Source organism: Lepidochelys kempii, chromosome 10 (assembly GCF_965140265.1).
Source record: "Lepidochelys kempii isolate rLepKem1 chromosome 10, rLepKem1.hap2, whole genome shotgun sequence".
In the NCBI taxonomy this organism is placed as follows: Eukaryota; Metazoa; Chordata; order Testudines; family Cheloniidae; genus Lepidochelys; species Lepidochelys kempii.
Genome location: NC_133265.1, coordinates 53,936,832 through 53,960,291, shown reverse-complemented (window position 1 = coordinate 53,960,291; position 23,460 = coordinate 53,936,832). Strand labels below are relative to the sequence as shown.

The 23,460-nt window shown below is 43.4% G+C and overlaps 1 protein-coding gene across 1 annotated transcript in view; it reads right to left on the bottom strand.

Annotated features, from left to right (window-relative positions):
- The window catches only part of ANXA2 (annexin A2), a 51,227-nt gene extending 29,630 nt beyond the window's left edge, over positions 1-21,597 (bottom strand). Inside the window, exons 1-3 of the mRNA XM_073303640.1 lie at positions 21,514-21,597; positions 14,586-14,645; positions 9,354-9,453 (exon numbers count right to left, since the gene is read on the bottom strand). Of these exons, the coding sequence (XP_073159741.1) occupies positions 9,354-9,453; positions 14,586-14,633 (148 nt within the window). The 5' untranslated portion in view covers positions 14,634-14,645; positions 21,514-21,597. The remainder of the gene's footprint in view (positions 1-9,353; positions 9,454-14,585; positions 14,646-21,513) is intronic.
- Positions 21,598-23,460: the final 1,863 nt, after the last annotated feature.

The window sequence follows — 23,460 nt, the reverse complement described above, 5'->3', positions numbered from 1 at the left end:
CTGAGCTCATGGTGTCCTCCCACACTGACATAGCACAGACGAATGCGTGGAGGCAGACAATGTCAGAGTGCACGAAAGCACAATATGACCGGGAGGAGAGGTGGTAGGCTGAAGAGAGGGCTGAAGCTCAAATGCGGTGGCAGCATGATGAGAGGAGGCAGGATTCAATGCTGAGGCTGCTAGAGGATCAAACCAATATGCTCCAGCGTATGGTTGAGCTGCAGGAAAGGTAGCAGGAGCACAGACTACTGCTACAGCCCCTATGTAACCAACCGCCCTCCTCCCCAAGTTCCATAGCTTACTCACCCAGACGCCCAAGAACGCGGTGGGAGGGGCCTCCGGCCACCCAGCCACTCCACCCCAGAGGATTGCCCAAGCAACAGAAGGCTGGCATTCAATAAGTTTTAAAGTGCTGTGTAGCCTTGCCCTTCCCTCCTCCGCCACCCATCCTGGTGCTTCTCTCCTCCACCACCCCTCCTGGGCTAGCTTGGTAGTTATCCCCCTATTTGTGTGATGAATGAATAAAGAATGCATAAATGTGAAGCAACAATGACTTTATTGCCTCTGCAAGCAGTGATCGAAGGGAGGAGGGGAGGGTGGTTAGCTTACAGGGAAGTAGAATGAACCAAGGGGCAGTGGGTTTCATCAAGGAGAAACAAACAGAACTTTCACACCGTAGCCTGGCCAGTCATGAAACTGGTTTTCAAAGCTTCTCTGATGCGTACCGCTCCCTCCTGTGCTCTTCTAACCGCCCTGGTGTCTGGCTGTGTGAAACCAGCAGCCAGGCTATTTGCCTCAACCTCCCACCCTGCCATAAACGTCTCCCCCTGACTCTCACGGATATTATGGAGTGCACAGCAAGCAGTAATAACAGTAGGAATATTGGTTTCGCTGAGGTCTAACCGAGTCAGAAAACTGCGCCAGCATGCTTTTAAATGTCCAAATGCACATTCTACCACCATTCTGCACTTGCTCAGCCTGTAGTTGAGCAGCTCCTGACTACTGTCCAGGCTGCCTGTGTACGGCTTCATGAGCCATGGCATTAAGGGGTAGGCTGGGTCCCCAAGGATAACTATAGGCATTTTCAATGTCCCCAACGGTTATTTTCTGGTCTGGGAATAAAGTCCCTTCCTGCAGCTTTTGAAACAGACCAGAGTTCCTGAAGATGCGAGCATCATGCACCTTTCCCGGCCATCCCACGTTGATGTTGGTGAAACGTCCCTTGTGATCCACCAGTGCTTGCAGCACTATTGAAAAGTACCCCTTGCGGTTTATGTACTTGCCGGCTTGGTGCTCCAGTGCCAAGATAGGGATATGGGTTCCGTCTATGACCCCACCACAGTTAGGGAATCCCATTGCAGCAAAGCCATCCACTATGACCTGCACATTTCCCAGGGTCACTACCCTTGATATCAGCAGATCTTTGATTGCATTGGCTACTTGCATCACAGCAGCCCCCACAGTAGATTTGCCCACTCCAAATTGATTCCCGACTGACCAGTAGCTGTCTGGCGTTGCAAGCTTCCACAGGGCTATTGCTACTCACTTCTCAACTGTGAAGGCTGCTCTCATCTTGGTATTCTTGCGCCTCACGGCAGGGGAAAGCAAGTCACAAAGTTCCATGAAAGTGCCCTTACACATGCGAAAGTTTCGCAACCACTGGGAATCGTCCCAGACCTGCAACACTATGTGGTCCCACCAGTCTGTGCTTGTTTCCCAAGCCCAGAATTGGCGTTCCACCACATGAACCTGCCCCATTAGCACCATGATGCCCACATTGCCAGGCCCTCTGCTTTGAGAGAAGTTTGTGTCCATGTCCTCATCATTCTCCTCACCACGCTGACGTCGCCTACTCCCCCGGTATCACTTTGTCAGGTTCTGGATCTGCATATACTGCTGGATAGTGGGCATGGTGTTCAATGTGCTCCTAATTGCCAAAGTGATCTGAGCGGGCTCCATGCTTGCCGTGGTATGGTGTCTGCACAGAAAAAAGGCGCAGAACGATTGTCTGCCATTGCCCTGACGGAGGGAGGGGCAACTGACGACATGACTTACAGGGAATTAAAATCAACAAAGGGGGTGGCTCTGCGAGAAACTGAATGGCCCCCCTCAAGGATAGAACCCAAAACCTCACGGATAGAACTCAAAACTGGATTTAGCAGGCCGTTGATTTCACAGAGGGAAGGAGGGAGGGAGGGAGAAAATGAATACAAAACAAATCCGGTCTATTTCTTGTTTTGAGCCACTTCATCTATCTTTATAGATCTTGCTAGCAGCAGATTGTGCAGTACGACCACTAGCCGTCATCATCCCCTGGGTGCTCGGCAGAAGACGGTGCAGTATGACGACTAGCCATCATCTTCTGCTGGCTGGAGGTTAAAAGACAGTGCACTGCCGGTAGGACTGAATCACCACGAGACGAAACTTAAAAGTGAAATGACCGGGTTGAGTCACTCTCATGTTTGCCCAGACACCCGATTAAAAGAGCACCCAGGACTACGTCGATGACGGCTACCAGTCATACTGCACTGTCTGCTGCCAAAAGGCAATTAACTGCTGCTGTGTAGCAATGCAGTACCACGTCTGCCAGCACCCAGGAGATATACAGCGACGGTTAGCTGAACGGGCTCCATGCTTGCTGTGGTATGGCGTCTGCACAGGTAACTCAAGAAAAAAGGTGCAAAACGATTGTCTGCCCTTGCGTTCACGGAGGGAGGGAGGGAACGGGGGCCTGAAGATATGTACCCAAAACCACCCGCGACAATGTTTTAGCCCCATCAGGCACTGGGATTTCTACCCAGAATTCAGATGGGCGACAGACTGCGGGATAGCCACCCACAGTGCAACACTCTGGAAGTCGACGGTTGCCTCGGTACTGTGGACACACTCTGCCGACTACATGCACTTAGAGCACTTGTGTGGGGACACACAATCAACTGTATAAAACCGCTTTCTACAAAAGCGATTTCTATAAATTCGACCTAATTTCGTAGTGTAGACAGGAGGGAAAGCGACACCACAGTGGAGCTAGTTCTGGTGGTGGGTCCCTGGAGCAAGGGAGCAAGGAAGCAGCCTTGGGGCTGGTGCTCCAGGAAAGTAGAGCTAATAAACAGGGAAGCTGCCCAGAGCAGGGGTGCCAGAGACCCCTGGGAGGCCTCAGGCTAAGGAGTAAGTTAAAAAGACTGTTGTTCTGTGTGTTTGCTAACCTCAGTTAAGAAAAAGAGCCTCCTTTCAAGACTGGGCATAGCAGCATATGCTTTGGAGCTAGGGAGAAGCACAGCCCAGCCCGATGACAGTCATACACACAACACTGTCAGCTTCTGCTCAGCCAGTGATTCACTGCAGCACTCAACCAACCTCTAAAACTGTTTAACAAAACAAAGCTTAATTCCTGGCATTTGAAACTGGGAAAATAAAGTCTGCAAGCATTAGAAAAGTGACAGAACAAAGGCCACAAATATTCACGTTAAAGTTTCCTGTTCACATGCTCTGGGGATGGAAACAAGTCTATTCATGGCTCTGGCATTTCATGGAAAATGCATGCTTGCATTTCAGTGCAGGGAAATATGCAGCTAATAATGTCTCTGAACAGGATACTGACTCACATTTGCTAACACAGGGTGGGGCAGAAGGGCTGATCTCATGTTGCTGCTTACTAAAGCTCTGGAAGTTAAAGTTTGTTTCCTTCAATCTTGATTAAAAGCAAACTTATTTTTGCTGAGCATATTTTTCTGGTATATTTCTACCTGTGACTAACAAGCAGAGTTGATAATGTTACTTTTTATATTGTCCTTTTTTTCTAGCATGACGACTCCTTCCAGGCTCAGAAAACAGACAGTTAAAATTTCCAACTTGAAAACCTTTTTATGAGAAAAAAAATATTCTTTTCATCTACTGATAATTTTTCTTTCATACAAACAGGCCTGCTGCTGCCATTGTGACTTCAGCATCATAGCTCAATCAGCAAGATAGGAGGAAGTAAAAACCTCAGCTGTGTAAATGAACAGACTGACTTATATTTGGTCTTTTTGGGGGGGGGGGGGGGCTTTAAAAAGGGCCACTTATGAATGGGCTTCTCTTGATAAGCATCTAGGTACCAGAAAAGCCAGCAGATACTTGGATAGCCTCCCAGCAAAAAGTTGTGGCGTGCTTACAGCAGGAGGCAGCATAAGTGCATCAGTTTATTTATCATGAATCTTAGTTTTGCCTTTAATTTTCAAGGACAGCCTGGATGGAACGGCAAGGGACTATATCTCGGCAGTCCTGAAGGTAGGTCTTTGAATATAGGAATTTATCCAGGTGTGGTGTTTCAGGCTTACCAGTTTTGACATCAGCCCTTCAACTTTTAAGTACTTCAGATCAAAAAAGAGCACTAAGCTTTGTACAACTACCAAAACACTGGTTGAATCCACAATTCAATAAAAGTGCTGAGAAGGGATGATTTTTCAGAGAACTGTGCACCCACACTTCTCCAGGGAAAACAAATAAATGGTCTACCCCAGTTGGGGAAACAGCACTCCCAATAACCACCTTGTTTAAACGCAGCCATTGCTACCATGGTTTCAGCTCCCATATGGGTAGGTACAAAGATCAACTTGGTAACTCTGGTTGGATGGGGGAGGGTGGGCAAACAGATAGAGATGGAAATAAATAAAGACAAGGTTAGGCAAACGGCTTTAAAAGCTAGCACTGCACCACAGATAGCAACAAGATGGTGCCCAGTTTATGCGATTTCCTAAATAACAGCTATATAAAAATGATCAATTTTATGTTTATAGGAGAATAACGGAAAATAGGAATGACATTCATAATTGTTAAGGGTAATGTGAACCAATGAGAAAGCTAGTAATATTAATGAAGGCACCCAGTGATGCTGTTTTGGCATTAAACTTAAAATGCAATACTGTAAATAAATAAATTCAGGTTTGCAGGTAAGTTGGTGTGAACTATGCCTCCAGTGTGTTATTTCATGACAATCAGATGACTACACCATACAAAGTGCAAGGGAAGCATTACTATTTTGACTGTAGCTTTAGGCGCCTAAATATATTTGTAAATCTGGCCCCAAGGCTCCTTGAACTGTTTTGGGACTATCCAATTTGAATTGTGAGGTGTACAGTTTTATAATTCTTGGGAGAAATCCTGGCCCCATTGAAGTCAATGGGATTTCTGCCTTTGACTTCAACATGGCCAGGATTTCTCCTGTTGTATTTTCCTTTGTAGGGTTCTCTCTGTGAGGTATATTACAGCGATGCATCTCTTTGTTGCTACTATTAACACTCTGAACAAGTACATTTCTATGCAGTTTTATAGATTTCAGGGAGTATCTCCCAGAACACACTAGGCTGGATTTTCATAAATCCATGTCAAAGGAGGTTTCCTCTAAGATTTTATTCTCACACATTAAGAATATCATTAACATGCACAGGCATGCGGGACTATCCACATACAGAATACAAAAGGGGAAGAAAAATAACTCCAATGCCAAAACCACACCCAAGTGTTTCCTCACAGAATTTGTCAAGCTCTGAGGGAGGCACTCTCAATACTCCTGCTATGAAATAATTACAAGATAAAAGGGCATCCCGATAATTATAAAATGATCACAACATTCTCACAGTAGTACTATTGTCCAGACGCTGGGATCAAAAAGAATGGTGTGGGTTTAGATGTAATGAACCCTCTTCTGTATGCTCTCAAGCCAGAAACAAGACGGGCAATCTCCACTTTAACTTTCCATGCTTTATTGAACTGGACAACATGAGCGGTCCATTTGAATGCTTAGTTACCTACATAATCCAGTTGTCTGTTTAGCTATTTATAGCCTCTTATGAAATCCGCAGCTTTCTGCTCATCTTAAAACAATCCAAAGAGAATATATAGAATTATTCTCTTTCAATTCCATGATCCATTTATACAGCATTTTATATGTTTAAAGCACTATACAAACAATAATTACTGAGATGCATAAATATCAGTGATACTGGATGGAAACACAAGTTCGTATAGGTGGCTGCAGGTTTTATCAGCATATAAATATTGATCAGTCTTTCTTGTTAAAGATCTGGAAGATCCCACAAATATTTTCCTTTGTTTGCTTGCAGAAGTAATTCCTAATATTGTTATTACACTGTTTTTTCCTATTAGGTCATTTCTTGTCTGGCAGACACACCATGACAAACAAACATATGTTTAGACAGTTTGCAAATGGAAATTCTACTGGTCTTCTGCAGTAACAAAAGCCCAAGCTCCATATTCAAGTAATCAAACTACAAAGAAATGGAACTTTAAAGAATGGGTTTTCAGAATTCTTGTACTTTATCTCCCTTAGGCATGTTCTCTTTGGGTAGTTGTCCTTAAAATGGAACAGTCAACATAAAAACCAGAGAGTCTCCATTTACAAGTCCACACATTATTACTGTGAGCAACAACTTCTGGATAACAGATACAAGCCCAGTCCTGCAAAGACTTATACATATGAGTATGTTTTCTTATTATTTCTGTATCTGCAGCATCAGACACTACTTCTGGTACATTTAAGCAGGTGTGTTCCCCAGATCTGCCAAACAAATTCAGCAAATTGATTATTGTAGTTGAAAGAAAGTGAACAAACATTAGCCTGGCTTTTCCTGACAGGACAAGGCCTTCCATTTCCCAGGATATGGAATGGAAATTACAATAAATTAACAGCTTGATATGCTAGAGTAAATGTCTTGATCCAGAAGGCTTCACAGTACTTTTGAAATGTTTAGAGTTGCCCTGTAATCAGCACTGCAAAATATTGTTGATTAAAGCTAGACAAAACTACACACATACACAGCAGGGCCATGTACCCTTCATCAGCCCTCCCTTGTAAGAAGCTTGCTTTATTTGTTTTAAAAACAAATGTGAATTTCAGATTTAAAAAGTCCACTCCTACTTTTGTAGAATGAGCTCTTAGAGAAAAGAAAATAATTATTTCTCCCTCTGTGTTGTCTGGTGGAGGTGTTTTGTTTTTTATGATAGTTAATTACAAAATAACCCTTGTAACTTTTTAAAAGAAAGCTTCCCTCGCATAGAAATGTCACGTTGTGAGGAACAGGCAATGGTTTAATGCCATCATTTGTTATGTTTCCTGGACACAACACTGAGGAATAAGAGAGGACTTTATTCAGATTCATAAAACTCAGCATTTCCTTCAGATGATAAGTGGCTCAGCTTTTATTAATGCGACTCTGTTCTGGCTTCTTGGCGAAACCTCAGCAATTCCAGCCACACCCAACTCTGTTTTCTGATCCAGAGCGGAGGAGACTCTGGAATATTATCCACACCCTTTCTTTGTTATGTAGGAGGATGAGACGGAGTTGCTGCTGCCCTCCATGTCCACACTACAAGTGTAATGGAGCATTTTTGTAACCAGTTTGGGATGACAGGGTTGAGTTGTGTCCAGAAAGCAGTTCTTTCCCCACAACAAAAATACCACGCTGCCTAGCTGCATTTGTAAAAAATGCATTCTGTGAAAATCTGGGCAACTCTTCCACAGGGCCTGACCAGGGATAGATAGCCTGCAAGACACGGAGAGTGGTATGGGACACAGTAGAGGAGGTAGGGAAAAGGTTTTTTCTCTGTGGGAAATGTTGAGTTTTGGTGAAAAGCTGAAAAGTTACTTCAACCAAAAACTGAAATATTTCAACATTGAAATGCCACTGCAGCACAAGTTGCAGTTCAAGTGCTACATGCTCCCATTCTCTTCTGTAAACTGGAATCTCCAGTGGGGCTACTTCTCCCATAATGCACCAGTCTCCCCGCTTCGTGGGGGGAGATGGATCACCACCTTATTCAGACAGTCACCGTACATTATGGGAGATGAAGTGCAGCTGGGGAGCATGGTCCAGAGAGAACACTGGCACGAAGCACCCGAACTACAACTCCCATGAGGCATTACAGATCAAAATATTTTGGTTTTCAGGCCTTTTTTTTTTGGACAATGATTTTAATTATTCTGCAAAAAGTAGATACTTGTTACAGCACCACACCACACACCAGCACTATTGAAAATCCAATTTTCCATTAAAAACAGTTTCAATGGAAAAATTTCAACCAGCCCTAACCAGCAGCCTAGGACACCTTGTTGCACAGAGAGCAGGGAAGATGGAAAACCTGTTGAACTGGTTACACAGGCACCCTTAGGACACAGCAAAAGAACAGGAATCAATTACTAGAAGACACTCATACTGCAGTGGGCTCTCTAATAAAGAGGATGCATGGCTACCTACCATAGTTACTAGCCCTGATCCTGCAATCTATTTAGTTTGTGCATGCCACCACACCCATCAGCAGTGAACTGTAAGACTGGAGTACAACTATTACCCTCGTGATACATGGACATAAGCCATGGTCTGAGCTAGCCAAACAACAAAACTGGTTACTAAGTCAGGTAGAAGTTGGAGGAGCAGCACAAGCAGGGCCTACGATACAGTAACATTTCAGCATCTTGACCATTTGCTATTTACGGCTCTGATTAGGCATGGTCACCTATTATCCAAGTTAAAATATCTGAATGGGAAAATTCCAGTTCAGAGATTATACTCAGGGATGTGACAACCACATAAAGGGCCATTTTAATGCTGTAATATTTTATAGAGGCAGTGGACACGGCACTAGACTGAGTCATGACAACAGGGTTCTGATCCCAGCTCGGTCACAGGTCTGCTGTGTGACCTCTTCTTAATTTCAATTGTAAATTCTTTGGGGGCAGAGGCTGTCTCACTATACGGTTGTACAGCCCCTAGCACGACTGGGCCCTACAATCAGCTGGGACCACCGAGTGCTAAACTGAATGCAAATAATGAATCATCATAATTATGCAACAATAAAATGATATTGTTTCCATTGCTGCATCACACTTTCCAATTGGGTCCCTTTACTTTTACACCCAACATTTCAAAATATTAAACTATTTTTCCATGGGGGGGGGGGGGGGGGGAAGAGATGAACTCCTTATCCTAGAAGACAAAAGATTTAAACGCACTGTTTAATTGGTTTAATCATTTTTTTCAAAGTTCAGATTAATCCCTGGGAAGGAAATATGGATTTTTATAGACTCGCCCAACCTTCCTTTGCTACAAACATTCAGATTTAATTACAAAACTTCATTCTCCTTCTAAAACTGTTCTACTGGCAATCTTAAGTCTTTCTCTGCCAAGATTTCAATAGTGCAAGTCATGAAGAAGAACACACAAAATAAATGCTCTGGATTAAGGACAGTAAGTGGTAGGTCAAGAAACACCACCTATCCATATTATATCATTTGTATATATATTTGTACATCATTTGCAAGTATAATGGCAGAGAGAGAGACCCATTTCCCCTACCTTTGGTCTTGATGGCTGTTTCAATGGCTGCAGCATCTCGGTCAGCATCAAAGTTGGCGTACGCCTTGACAGTGGCATATGCGCTCGGAGGAAGAGAATGCTGAGATTTAAAAAAAGCAAAATGACAGTCTTACACTTTGCTTGTGGTTAATGTATTATTCCCAAAAGGTAAAGTATCACTGTGTCATATTTCCCCCCCAACACCCCCACCCAATATGCACATGTGGGCAACCTATGAATATAACTGGAATTCAGATAAGAGCTACTGAACACCCAAATGTATTACTGTTCCAGGAATCTGCCCGCAGCAGTGCATCTGTCATTAGAGAAAGTTAAAATGTTAAAAACCTTAAACTAATTGTGCTGGCTAGAATTCAAAGAAATTCATTCCATAAAGTTAGTATGGAAAAGGAGTTGAGTCAAAATGACAAAAGCCAGGAAAATTCAAATTTACAGCTGATAGTCTGCCTTCGATTCATATCGCTCATAATACTATGGTAGAGTAGGGAATCAGAATTAGTAGTGAATGAGTTATGTACAGTGAACCAAATGCTGTGCTCTAAGCAGCCGATGCATTTTACAGGATCAAAAACTTTTTAGCATTATTTTCAGGGTATAGTGCATCTTGAAAGCCCCCCAGTAATCACACAGGGAGCTTTGACATGCCTGGGGCCTGATTTCTACCCAAATTCACCAGCAGGGGGCTCACATAATAAACAAAGGTTTTCAAACACTTAAGACTTATTTCCTTTGTACCTTCAAATTCTTTAAGGCAGTGGCTCTCAACCTTTCCATACCACTGTACCCCTTTCAGGAGTTTGGTTTGTCTTGCATACCCCAAGTTTCACCTCACTTAAAAACTACTTGCTTACAAAAATGGACATAAAAATATAAAAGCAGCATAGTATTACTGACAAATTGCTTACTTTCTCACACTCATTTTTACCATATAATTATAAAATAAATCAACTTGAATATAAATATTGTACTTACATTTCAGCATATAGTATATAGAGCAGTATAAACAAGTCATTGTATGAAATTTGTATGGACTTCACTAGTGCTTTTTATGTAGCCTGTTGTAACACTGGGCAAATATCTAGATGAGTTGATGTAGCCCCTGGAAGACTTCTGCATACCCCTGTGGGTACATGTTCCCCTGGTTGAGAACCACTGCTTTAAGGTCAAATTGTTAAAGAAGGGCATGTATTCAAGGCATCCTCAAAAGCATCACAAAAGTTATCTGCACAACTATCTACCCAGAATAAAACAGTGGCATACACACTGTGCGCTCCTTTGAAAGTCTGAGCTACGCTGCAGAGACAGGGAAGCAAAAACATTACAGAATGAAACACCCATTGTTGTCCCTACCATTAACAGCCCTTTCAATCAAAGCAGCCAGAATTTGGCCCAGAGCCACACCACAGGATGCATGATTTTCCAGAATTGATACATTTAACTGCCAACAACAGTAAGTGGAAAAGCTTAATGCACTCCTGGAGAAATCAGTGTGCCTGAAAAATTCCTACCACAAAACCCACGTGTTACACAATACAAAATTGAAGGTTTCAACTGATTAACATGGCATAGTTGGATAACCTGGCAAAGCTAACCATATTAGCCCAGGAGAGTTAGAGCTGAAAAAGCAAGGTGAGAGATGGCACTTTGGTATCTCATTCCCTCCCTATGCATTGTATGAGCCACTGGAACTGAATATTAGGCTGACAAATGGTATCTGCAATGTAGACGGGAAAAAATGGTCCCATTTAAGTTTCAGGATTGGTTCTTCCCGAATTGCTCAGGCACTCAAAGCCATATGCTGCCCTTGGATATGCAAGTAGTTCCTACTGTCTTTCTATTGAGTTGAACAGTGTCTTGCTCATGCATCCAAAGGTATAATTTCAGCCCTAAAGTGGAAGCAACATGGGCAATTTGAGTAAAACCAGAGCAGAGAATGAAAATGCTTTTCACTTACACAGTGCCCTTCAGCTGTGGATCACCAAATGCTTCACAAAGGTAGTGCATTACAAAGGGGAAAATGAGGTAAAGGCCAACATTTCACAAGTGATGCATGACAGAGTGCCTCAGTTTTTTGGTGCCCAGATTGAGAAATCTTCAAGGAGCCTAATTCTCAGAGCAGGAGGGTGCTCAACTCTTGCCAAAAATCAGGGTCTCTTAAAGATAGCTGACACTGGGAACCGAAAATCAGTAGTCACTTTTGAAAACTGTGGCCTAAACAACTTGCTCAAGGTCACATAGAGCCAGTGGCAGAGTCATGACTAGAATCCAGGTTTCTTGACTCGCAGTGCTCTCCCCTAACCACAAGACAATGCTGCCTCTGAAAACTTTGTGGTAGGACACTGAGACTCTACCAGCAGTCATAGAGTTAGCTTCAGCTCAGCCTCCTCCTTCCAGAGAATATTGAGGGTAAGACTGAGATACTGCAGGGCTGGAGAGAGCAGCCAAATCAAGTTCCACATGAGAAATCAGGACCATCCTTAAGAGCAGTTGCTTGGGAGATGGGTGTTATTATGCCTTGGAACAAGGAGGCATCCTCATAGAAGGCTTGTCTATGCAGGGAGTTATTCTGAATAGCTATTCCTAATTAACTCCACATGTGGATGCTCTTACTCCAGACTACAAGTGCCTTGTTCCAAATTAGTTTTGTGGATTAGGCTAATTTGGAATAAGGCATGCTTAGTCTGGAATAAGAGTTTCCACACAGAGTTAATCAGGAACAGTTAATTCACTTTGAAGTCACATTTCCCTTATTCTGAATTAACTTCCATGTATAGAAAAACCTTTTCTCCCTACAGATCTGAGGCAAAAGGCACAAATATCACTGTCTGGACCATTCTCTACCGAGAGACAGCAGCTCACTAGTCATCCTAATCATTGTAAATCATCTGTATGGATAACATTTAAGAAGTTATGTATCTACACTGGAAATTATGTTCTTGAAGCCTTGAAATTAGCAGTAGCCTTCGACAGGTTCTGTTCTGACAGAGTGCGGTAGACATTTATCTTTCTGTCTGGTCATTGTGGCTCACAAGGAGTCTATTTACATACTGAGCCACCAGCTAATCAAGATTGTGAAATTGACAAGGGATTATGAAATCTATACAAAGGAACACAGAGCAAGAGAGTGCCTGGCTGATGAATAAAGATCAAAGGACTGTTTTGGTATACTGGGGGTGGAAAAAAGAGACTCAGGAGCCTTCACGTAGGGGACAAGCTGGCAGCATGTTTTGTCTCATGAAAAAAAGGAATACATCCAGGTCTACTTGGGGGAAAAAAAAAAAAAACACCATTGGAAGGACTTTGGGGTGACCCTTGATCTAAAAGAAAAGAAAATATTCATTACGTCTAGGTTCTAGAATGCAGCCAATGAATTTTACATTTCCATTACTTCTACTTGAGATCTTTTGAATTTTTTCCTCTTTGTTAAATAAACTGCTGCTTGTTTTCACTATAAAACATACCTAAGTGCAGCGTGTTAAGCGAAGCAGTGATCTGAGTAAGTGATCTTGGTGAAACTGGTAAACTGGAGAATGCTACTTCTTTGGGAGCAGCAAATCTGTGAATATTGTGGGTAGCCAGTGGACCAGGAGCTGGACACTCATGGGAGATGCTCAGAGGGCTCGGGAGTTGGAACAGCCTATCAATAATATGCAGAGAAGAGAAGAGCCTGGGTAGGCTTAGAGGGGAGCGTTGTGTTGCCCAAGGCTGGTGGAGTCAGGACTGACCCAGAGCAAGCACAGATAAGGCTCTCACACTAAGGGCAGATGGTAGCAAGGTGCCTCACAACTCCAGGAAGCGTCACAGTATTCATTACTTGAAATTATCCGATTTTGGGAGGGTCTGGTTAATGGTTAATTTTAATGTTTGGTTTGACTGGACAATTCTCTGATATTATTTAGGATTTACGTTTTAATGGTTAAATGTGAATGGCCAAAGAAGTTTTTAATGAACTGAATATATTTGCAGTATTAACCCAGCTCTATTGTTTACTTGCATTAGGAGCAAGCTCCAAAAATAGGCAAAAAAGTCTGTGGTCACCCAAAACAGCTCTGCAAATACCAGCCATGAAAATGTACCCAGCCAGAAGAAGAAGGCAGTCAGAACTGCAGAGCTGGGATTCACTTCCTCCCCGATTACAATCATAGGCAACCACGAATTTATGGCACAATATTCTGCTATTCCATTGTGATATCATCATCATGTACTGTTGCAACATCATGGATCATACATAAAGCCACCTGTGACTTTCTGGGACTGCTCCACTAATACCCTAACACAAATGCAGACATGGGGTAAGCTAGCACAAGTCTGCTAACATTCATGGCCTCATGCTAGACCTGGTAGAATATTATGGGCGGGCAGGGGAGGAGAGAGAAATTGGGGTTTTTTTGTACAGAAAATTAATGGCGGGGGGGGGGGGGGAGGAGCAACAGGGACACATCTGGTGTTTTGACCAAAAAAAAAAAAAACAAACAAAAAAAACCACAATACACACACGAACAAAAATAAAAACCACCAAAATTTTCAACTTTTAGTAATCAAAAACTGAAAAATTTCAGTTTTTCAATTTTTTTTGTGGTTTTTTTTTTTCAAACAAAAAGCTGAGCATTTCTGAAATGAAAATGAAATGAAAACACTTCCATTTTCATCAAAAAAAAATGATGTAGGAAAAAAAAGCATTTCCTGAGCAGCTCTAACACACACCACTTATACACCAACTCTGGAATTGGCCCAATCTCGGTCTTTTTCTCTTTCTTCTTCACTTCTCTTGTTGTTTGGATGGCATAAACTGTGGCGATGTTTCCCTCCCCTTCCTGCTGCTAACCCTCTTGTCCATCTGGAGAGGCAGGGAGGAATCACACCAACTCGTCTTAGTCTGTCTACTCAGAGTTCCCCGCATTGCCTTTAACATGTCAAGCAGCACAAGTACCAAGCCATCAGCTTTGGAGAATCCTTAATTAAACCCAGGGACTCCGCAAGAGATGTGTGGTGCCCTATGGGTCACATCTCTCTCTCACACCAGAGATGGAGTATCACTGGCCTAGCTTTTAGTCTGGGTCAGTTCAATTATGTGGAGTCTTATAGCCTCACCTTACAATCAGTACAGTTCGGTCTCAACCCTAATAAAGGCATCCTGGAAAGGAAACAAGACAGGCATTTAAGAAAAAGTCATACCAAATCTCTTTTCTAGCTCCTCACAGTGATACTTACATCTCCCTCAAGGCTGAGCTTGCCTAGAATTTCATGGACCGTGGACATCTTGAAAGGAAACTGGAGGGGGGAAAAAAGAGAGAGAGACTTCATAAACTTTTTTTTTTTTAACCAACAAGCTACAGCACATTAAACTAGCCCTGTTATACCATCACACCAAAGTTAGGACAATCCAGCAAGAGCTGAAGTAACAAGTAAGCGAGTATCTCAAGAGTATACAGTAAATGGCATACATCACAACTGGATAGGAATTGGTCTTCACTCTCCTATGTGTCAGTAGGTGACTATTATTAGTCTAATCACTTTTGCTGACCTTTTAAATTTCAGTCAATAAGTTTCAGGAATGCACTGATGTTGCCTAAATGCCTCCCGTTTACACCCTTGAAAAAATTCTACTCCTCATGATGATTTAGGACGCTCCCAGTCAAACAATACTACTGCCCAGGCAAAGAAATCAGACTTGTCAGATCTCCAGTAAGTTGAACTCCTACCAAAAAACAAAAAAACCACCACCCAAAAAGCCCGCAAACACATTTCCAAATCAATACCACTCATCAACTGAGGGCCATTTCCTAAAAATCAGAGTCATACTCTAATGACTGCTTTGCTAGATCACCACCACAGTAAGGATATTACATTAGTGATTTTTTGAACACACAGACACTGATCAACTTCTTTTTAGTATCAACAAAGTTATTTTAGAGAAACTGTACCCTTGGCCCAGACAACTGCCAAAAAGCAATTAAAAACAACTGCTTTAGGCAAATGATCTGCAACTCAGAGGTTAAATTCCTCAATCACAAGTCTTGAAATAACTTAAATTCGCAGAGGCCATTTGTATTTTACAGAAACAGCTGATGCTATTTGATCTGGAACACTTGAGCCAGAACACTTGCCTAACTTTACTACTTTGCACTTGAGTGGTTAAACAGTTTCTAATATTGCTACTAAAAAAAATAAATTACAAGCCAGTGGCACAAATAGTGATTAGCAGTATGAGTATCAGATCACAAATAATAAGGACCCCATCAAAATACAGGCCCCAAAAGGAACAATGCAATGGAGTAGGATAATCTGCATCATTGTGTGGGGTAGCCTCCGTTGCCAAAAAGCTTATCCATTTCACATCACAGCCAAGGCAACAAATTTCCTTCTCAGCAATACTTGGTGATGGAAACTAAGCATGCTGAAGTGTTTAAAATTCCAAAGACTATTGGTTTTTAAGCACCTAATATGATCATACTTCTAGATGTATGAAAAATAAGCCTAATGTGCATAGATTCTATAAAAACGAACACGTCAATTGGACAAGCTGATGCCATTATACCATTTTTCCCTGACAAGTCTGGTTTCTTTGCCTGGGCAGTACTATTGTTTGATTGGGAGGGTCCTAAATCATCATGAGTAAGAGGAGGAGAATTTTTTCGAGGGGTGTAAATGGGAGGAGTTTGGGCAACATCACTGCATTCCTGAAATTCTGGCAGGAAGGTAGGAGCTCCCAAATTCCACTAGCAAGGAGAGAAATGTAGCCATGTGTGTCACCTTCTGATGGTGCCACTGAAATAAGCAAAAAAAAAAAAAAAAAAAAAACAAACAAACAAACAAACAAACAAAAAAAACACCAAGGAGTACTTGTGGCACTTTAGAGACTAAAATTTACCTGGGCATAAGCTTTCATGGGCTAAAACCTACTTCTTTCCACTGCATGCATCCAATGAATATACACACACAGAGAGAACATGAAAAAATGGGTGTTGCCATACCAACTGTAATGAGACCATTAACAATATTTATTAATAATTAATAAATAGTTAATAAGCATTAACTATTTCATCAGTTAAAATTGAAGGTTGCCTTCTAAGGACACCAGCACCAAGAAATCTAGTGGAAATGTCAAACAGGGAAAAGGAACTAGCTAGATTAGACAGAGGCATTTCTGCTAACAAGTGAGAAATGTACCCCTGCTAATACCACTAATCTTAGGCAGTACGCTATGTTAAAGTGTTGGAAACTAGACATTTGCACGTTTAGACCAACAGCACTGCCTGTACATCACCCGCATGCACAAATTTAGCACACATAGGATCAGGATATTTGTCCTCAGTACACTAGACCAAGAAACTGAACGAGAGTATATTCAACCTCCCTCTGAATTCCTCCCTCCCGGGGCCCTCAGCAATGCTCCTCCTGCTGCTAGTTCTCCTCTTTCTCCTCCCCATTACCTCGCTCCCCTGATCCATCTCCCTGCTCCCAGACACCCTACCCTGCCCACGTCCTTTCAGTCAGTCTTCCAACTGCCAGCCTGGCACTCAAGAGTCAGATGGGCAGCCAATAGCTCAGAGGCAGCTCACGTTTGAGGGAGTCCGTGAGTTCCAAACAGGAGAGATTTGCGGTGGGACTCCCTCTAGAAGAATTCTCATCCACTTCCCAATTGATGGAAACTCTCCCTCATCCTTGAGTTAGTATATCCTAACCCCTTACAATACAGTACCCAGTTTCCAAGTGTGGCTCTCTTGAAAGCAGATGAGAGTTCTAAGAGTTGATACCAAGCAAACAACCCTCTCTGTCACTCACATCAAAAGATGGGATGAGAAGATACAATCAGCCAGTGCTGCTAAAGACCATGATGATCTTGTCAGGAAAACATTCAAAAGAAAAAAAGCATTGGTCCCTAGATACCTTTGCAGTACTATATGGTATTGCTGAAAGAAGGGGCCCGGTGTAATACGTTATGTAAGGTAAGAAATAAGGCATTATATCTTTTAATACAAAAATAAAACCTACCTCTGCCCATATCCCCCAAGCACCATATTTTTAGCAACAGTATTATATTTGGCTAAGACGACAACATCATGAATGTTTATTTCTTTTCAGCCCCCACCCCGTCTGGAACAATCTCGGTGAGAAAAGAACAAAGTTTAAACTCCGCTCATTTTCCTATGGAATAATTAAGATATAGTATCTAAGGGAGGAAGTTTGGGATAACATCCACTGCATTGAAATAATCAGTCTTAGGACAGAAATCCAGAACAATCCAGGTCCAACCCTTAAAAAGAGGCAACAGAGAGAAAGACTTAAAGGTCTTGCACAAGCCTTAATCATGAGGATTGTGATATGGCAGTTACATTATGAAAGCCAAAGTACTTGTTATTTCTTAATAAAAGTTAATGTTACAAACAAGGCGATCTTTGTACTGAAGATGCTCTAAAATTGATCATCAAGACATATGACTAAGAAAACCTTTGGTCTCGCATGCCACAAAGAACTAAAAAGCTCCACTGAAAGCTGAAGTGAATGCATTTGCACTAAAGTCTTTCACACAGCAACAATCGCCAGACAGCTTTTTGCAAGCCTGCCATTTCTAAATCAAATAAAAACCACACTGAATCAGGCTTGTTGGAACATAAAACTTGAACGGAATCCAGTAACTGAGATAACACACCCTCTTGTACAGTTGAAAATGGTATGTTCATGGAGAAACCAAATAATGCTATAGCAACCAAAAGCCAATCAAAAGAAAACTGGCAGCATAATGGGAGTTTCTGTAAAATCAAGGTTGCAGATAAAGATCTTCAATTACAGAATAAATGTGAAGATAGTCACAAGTTCCTTCATTAGAATTTTGGCCCCATATCAGTCAAGACACACTCGCTGTCCTCAAGTAAACCCCCTTGTTACTGGTGAAGTTCTGACTAATACAGTTTGGATTTGGATGTATTTAAAATAAAAACCACATGCACGGTCTTGCTCTTTTTTAAACTGGAAGGAATCTGGGCCTCTATCCCCAAACCTTTAAGGCAAGACTTCATACTTGTAGACGAGCTGAAGCAATCTGTTTTTCTTTCAGAAGGCTATCATGTGATCCTGAATCACAATTTCACTATTTCTTTATTTTAATAATACACAGAGAAGTGAGAGACCTCAGTTATTCTTTGCTGAGAGAAGATGCCATTCAGATACTTGCAGGTCAATTGCCCACACTGTTATTGGTCTCTGTCTGAACCCCACCCACATAACAACCATCGGGCAATCTGGTGATAATGCTATAGGAGGTCATGTTGATTTAGACACAGCCTCAGCTCTCTTGGTTTCTGAGCACAGTTCAGATGTGTCATGAAAGAAAACATGCAGAGGTTCCAGAAAAAAAATTCTAGATGTTGACTGAACAAGCAGCAGTCACGGTGAGAAGGCAGCTAACCTATGGTCCTACCCTGAAAACGTGGAGGACAGGAAAGGGTGTTCCCAGGTGGGGCAAAGAAATAGAGAATGAAAGAATGGAAGCTCTTACAATCAAAAGTCCATATGGTTTAAGACTTCCAACCAAGACAGGATGTGGCAACAGGGGAGCTTTGCTCAGAGGCTAGGGGGAAAGTGGGGAAGAGGAAGAAAAGTACCACAAAAAAGTAAAGGAACAGAATGTCTTTGAACAAGGACCAAAAGTCATATTTATTTGAACACGATGGTGACTGGAAATACAGCAGGTCAGGCTGTGTCCCCAAGCTGTACCCCAGAGCTTAGGAGGACAAATGAAGCCCCTGTCTGCGCTATGAATTGATTAAACTTGAAAGGAAAAGATTCCATAGGCCATATCTGAAAAACGTTATTTCAATCCATTAACAATGCACAATATCTTAAGACTCACACTCTTCCACCGGTCAATACTACGTAATCCAGGAGGGGTAGATGTTCCATTTTAGGAATATGCCAATTGCCTATATCATACATGAGTGCTTAACCAACAGTAAAGCTAGGACTTCTCTATATCTATATTTAAAATAGAATATTCCTGAGATCCTGCAGGAAAACCTATTATTAAAAACCATTCCATAAAAGAGCAACTAGAAAAATACTGAACAGCCCCAGTGAGCGTACCACCAAACCAAGCAACAGAAGTAACATACAAATCCCGCAACATCAACCCAAAAAGGAGATCTCTGTCTTACCACAAACCTACCCTGCACTTAATTTAGGAACTCGACAAGCAGGCAATGTCCGCGTATAGGACTAAGTGCATCTTTCAACTGAACTCTCTCAATGGCATAGAACATTAACCTTGACAGGTTTCAGAGTAACAGCCGTGTTAGTCTGTATTCTCAAAAAGAAAAGGAGTACTTGTGGCACCTTAGAGACGAACCAATTTATTTGAGCATAAGCTTTCGTGAGCTACAGCTCACTTCATCAGATGCACACTTTCCACAGTATGCATCCGATGAAGTGAGATGTAGCTCACGAAAGCTTATGCTCAAATAAATTGGTTCGTCTCTAAGGTGCCACAAGTACTCATTAACCTTGAGTAACTATGTCACCTCTTTCAGTCTTCATTTATTTCCACGTACAAAAGTGCTCTTTATTCAGAGTCCTAATGCATACTATTGCAATCGTTTTATGAATAGTGAACCCTAAACTGTCCTGTAACTGTCCAGTAATGAGCCAAATCTGTACATGGCCTCCCTGAAAGCACCCTAGTATTCCTCCAGTTATATTCCTCACTCATCCACAGCAGGGGTGGTGCAAAGCCTTCCCATCCTGACACCGATGCACAAGGCCAAAAGAGCAGCACAACCTCAGCAATTTTGCTAATGGGGGAAATGGGACATAAAACAGAACACCCCAGCCACACTACAATAGTCCATGCCAGACAGCACGTACATTTGCATGGTTGGGGGAAGAAGGTATAAGAGGAGAAGTGAGGCTCAGCTATGGAGATTCGTTATCTAAAGCTACTTGTGTAGGAAGACTGCAGGGGCAGAAACTGCTAGAATAGCAACAGTGGCCCTGCTCCACCACACCCTGAGAAAGCAAGATTGAGCAAGTATTCTATTCTCTGTAACCCAGAGCCCCACAAGTGGGGCCCATTTACTCAGGTTATGTGTGGTGGTCACACTTTGTTCTGTTATGTCTAACATTAGCTTAGTTACACCTGAATGAAACTTGCATTTAAACTGAAAGTTTAAAGCTCAGCTAATTATCTAAAATAAATCTTCTCTGCAAAGCTTCTGGTTGAAAAGTGAATCTTACCTATGGCAAAAATCACTCATTCAAAAAGCCTTGATGTACTTTAACAGGGGAAGAAAAGGGAACTAGTTCTTAAATGACTTCTTAGTATTTTGGGACCAACTCCTCCTGGTAGGGGTTATTAAAGAAACCCCCTTTTTCTTCACCCCAGACAAGGATAATACTGACATATCAATACGGTAGTTTCATATTAACAAGTTTAAAAACAGGACTTATTTGATCATCTGAAACCACCTGCTTGTGCAACAAAACACCGAGAACCACCTTAAAAAGAGGTAGGGGGGGAAGAGAACAATGCAGCAAAAATTTTAAAAAGACGGGGGGGGGGGGAGAGTTGGGAGACACACGCTACTCCCTGGAGGCCACACCCAACACTGCAGTCTGGCGATTTCTCTGACGAACAGCCACAACATCTAGCAGCCTAGCGAAGAGTCTGGTATTTGTAGCATAAGCAATTGTGTTAATTACTTTATTACAGGTTCTAGTTACTGCCTCCTAAGGCTGTTGTTCTATGCAGCCCCTCTCCCCGTTCCCCTCTTCTCCCTCTCTCCGGAGTCCTCTGCCAGCTCCAGTTACCTTACACCTCCTCCTGGGTTCCTTAAAATAAATTTCATCTGGAACATCAGAAGCGGGGTGTGTCCCTGGCAGAGGAAACTCCGGTGCGTTTCCTAGCCCTACACAGCCCAGCTCCCCTGCAGATACTCGGCTGGGAAACGGTCTTGCTCCCCGAGAGCTTGGCTCGGCGAGGCTGTTTCAAATACAAAAACTTTCAGAAACAACGTCTGCGAAACGAGCCGCCCGGTGCCCCGGGGCGCTTTTCTTCGCTAACGCCCCCGCCGCGAATGCCCAGGCGGTGCTAGCCCCCCGGCCGGGGGCAGCACGGGCAGCCAAGCGGGGGGAGGGGGCCACTTACCTGGGGCAAAGCACAGGCTGCGCCGGGCTCCTCGGGACTCAGCGAGGGAAGACGACGGCAGCTTGGGTGGGGATTTTGTACAGAGCCACATCCACAGTCTGGCCTAGTCCCCACCCCCTGGCGCTTCCCAGCCTCTCCCCCGCCCCTCGCCCAGCCTGCGGCGGCCTGAGGAGAAGCGCCCCACCCCAGGCTGCCTCTGACTCATCAGCCCTTTGACTCACGCCGGCTGGGCACACCGGGGTTTGGCAGCCTCCGGCGGGGAGGGGGGGCATTGCACAGCATCGAGCCCTCGCCTCCTGCTGCCCCAGCCCGTTGGTGGTTTGTTTGGGCTGCAGGGAGTTACGGTCAATTCGCGCTCTTTGTTCCTGAGCTAAATAGCGATGTGCTGTGAGCCTGCACAGCGCCGCACCTCCAAGCGCACTGCAGCCTCCCACAGGAGGGCACGTCTCCAGCACAAGGCAGGGCACTTGGGCAGCGTCAGCCTTGCACTGAGCACCCTCCGCTGGGGCCTGCTGTGTGGAGCACAGAAGGGGAGACAGTCTCCCTCCACCCTCAAGGAGTTCACAAGATAACCAGGCTATTCTTAATAATACCCAGCCCTTAGATCACGCTTTCCATCCCTAGCTTACAAAGTACTTTATCAAGGATGTCAGGCTAGGTATACCCATTTTACGTATGAGGAAACTGAGGCACAAGTTGGCACTGACATGCCCAAGGTCACCAGCTCAGCTGGGACCATAACCCAGGGCACAATAGTCCCACTCCAGTGCCCTAGGCCCAAGGCCACACAGTTGCTAACAGATGATTTAGCTATAGGAATAACACCTGCTGCATTGTTACCAGCTGGGGTATGCTCATTTATTAGGGTTACTCTTCTGGGCAGTTTGGGGAGGTTTCTGTCCTTCTATCAATGTACTGCTTGTGTCACTTGTGTTCTCATATGGAGCTCTACTTCTCCCTGATGCAAGTTCCCTCCCCATGGAGCTCTCCTGCAGGACCTAGATTCCCCAGGGCTAGGTTCTTCCAGCCCCAGAATCAGATGAACACACACACGAGCACTGTAACTCCCGAGGTGTGCACACTGCCAAGCCACTTAGTGCGCAGAAACTGCGCCGATGCAGAGCTCTAAAAAAGCCACCCCGAGGAGAGGCATCGAGGTTTCTGTGCTGTGGCTACAGCACTGCGATTGGCCTCCGGGAGGTGTCCCACGGAGGCCTGTTCTCGCCTCTCTGGCCATCAGTTTGAACTCTACTGCCCTGCCCTCAGGTGACCAACCGTCATCCCCACCCCATACATTGCTGTGCAAACCAGAGTCACGGTCTTTAGGAGCAGGATGTGATTAATGGCCCTGCACAATTGCATCCACACGACTCCAATGGTCGACTTTCCCACTCCGAATTGGTTAGCGACTGATCGGTAGCAGTCTGGAATAGCCAGCTTCCACAGTGCAATTGCCACATGCTTCTCCAGCAACGGGGCAGCTCTCATTCTCGTGTTCTTTTTCTTTTTATTTCTTCACCTGTTCTTGATCACATTATCAGAAGCCCCTATCTTTTTAAAATTAACCTATTAACCTTTACTTCTTGGCACTTTTCTCCTCTGTCCCAACTTTGTTTGTCTCCCTTGCAACATATTTTTTTTTCTAATCTTCATCACCCCCAGTTTGTACATTCCAGATATTTATCCTCCTGTCTCCCCAAACACAAACTTATTTACACACACACACATACACACACACACACACGGATTAGGGCCTTAATCTTGAACTCTTTCTGGTTCAGCTGTGGCCAATCCTGCATGTAAAGTCACCCCACCCTAACCAAACGATACACTGTGGTCATGTTGGCCTCTGCTTTTTTCACCCTGGGTGTTTCCATTCAGTTTGCAGAACTAAGACGACACAAATTGAGCCTATCACATTCACATCTTTAAGAGAAAGTGAAGCTG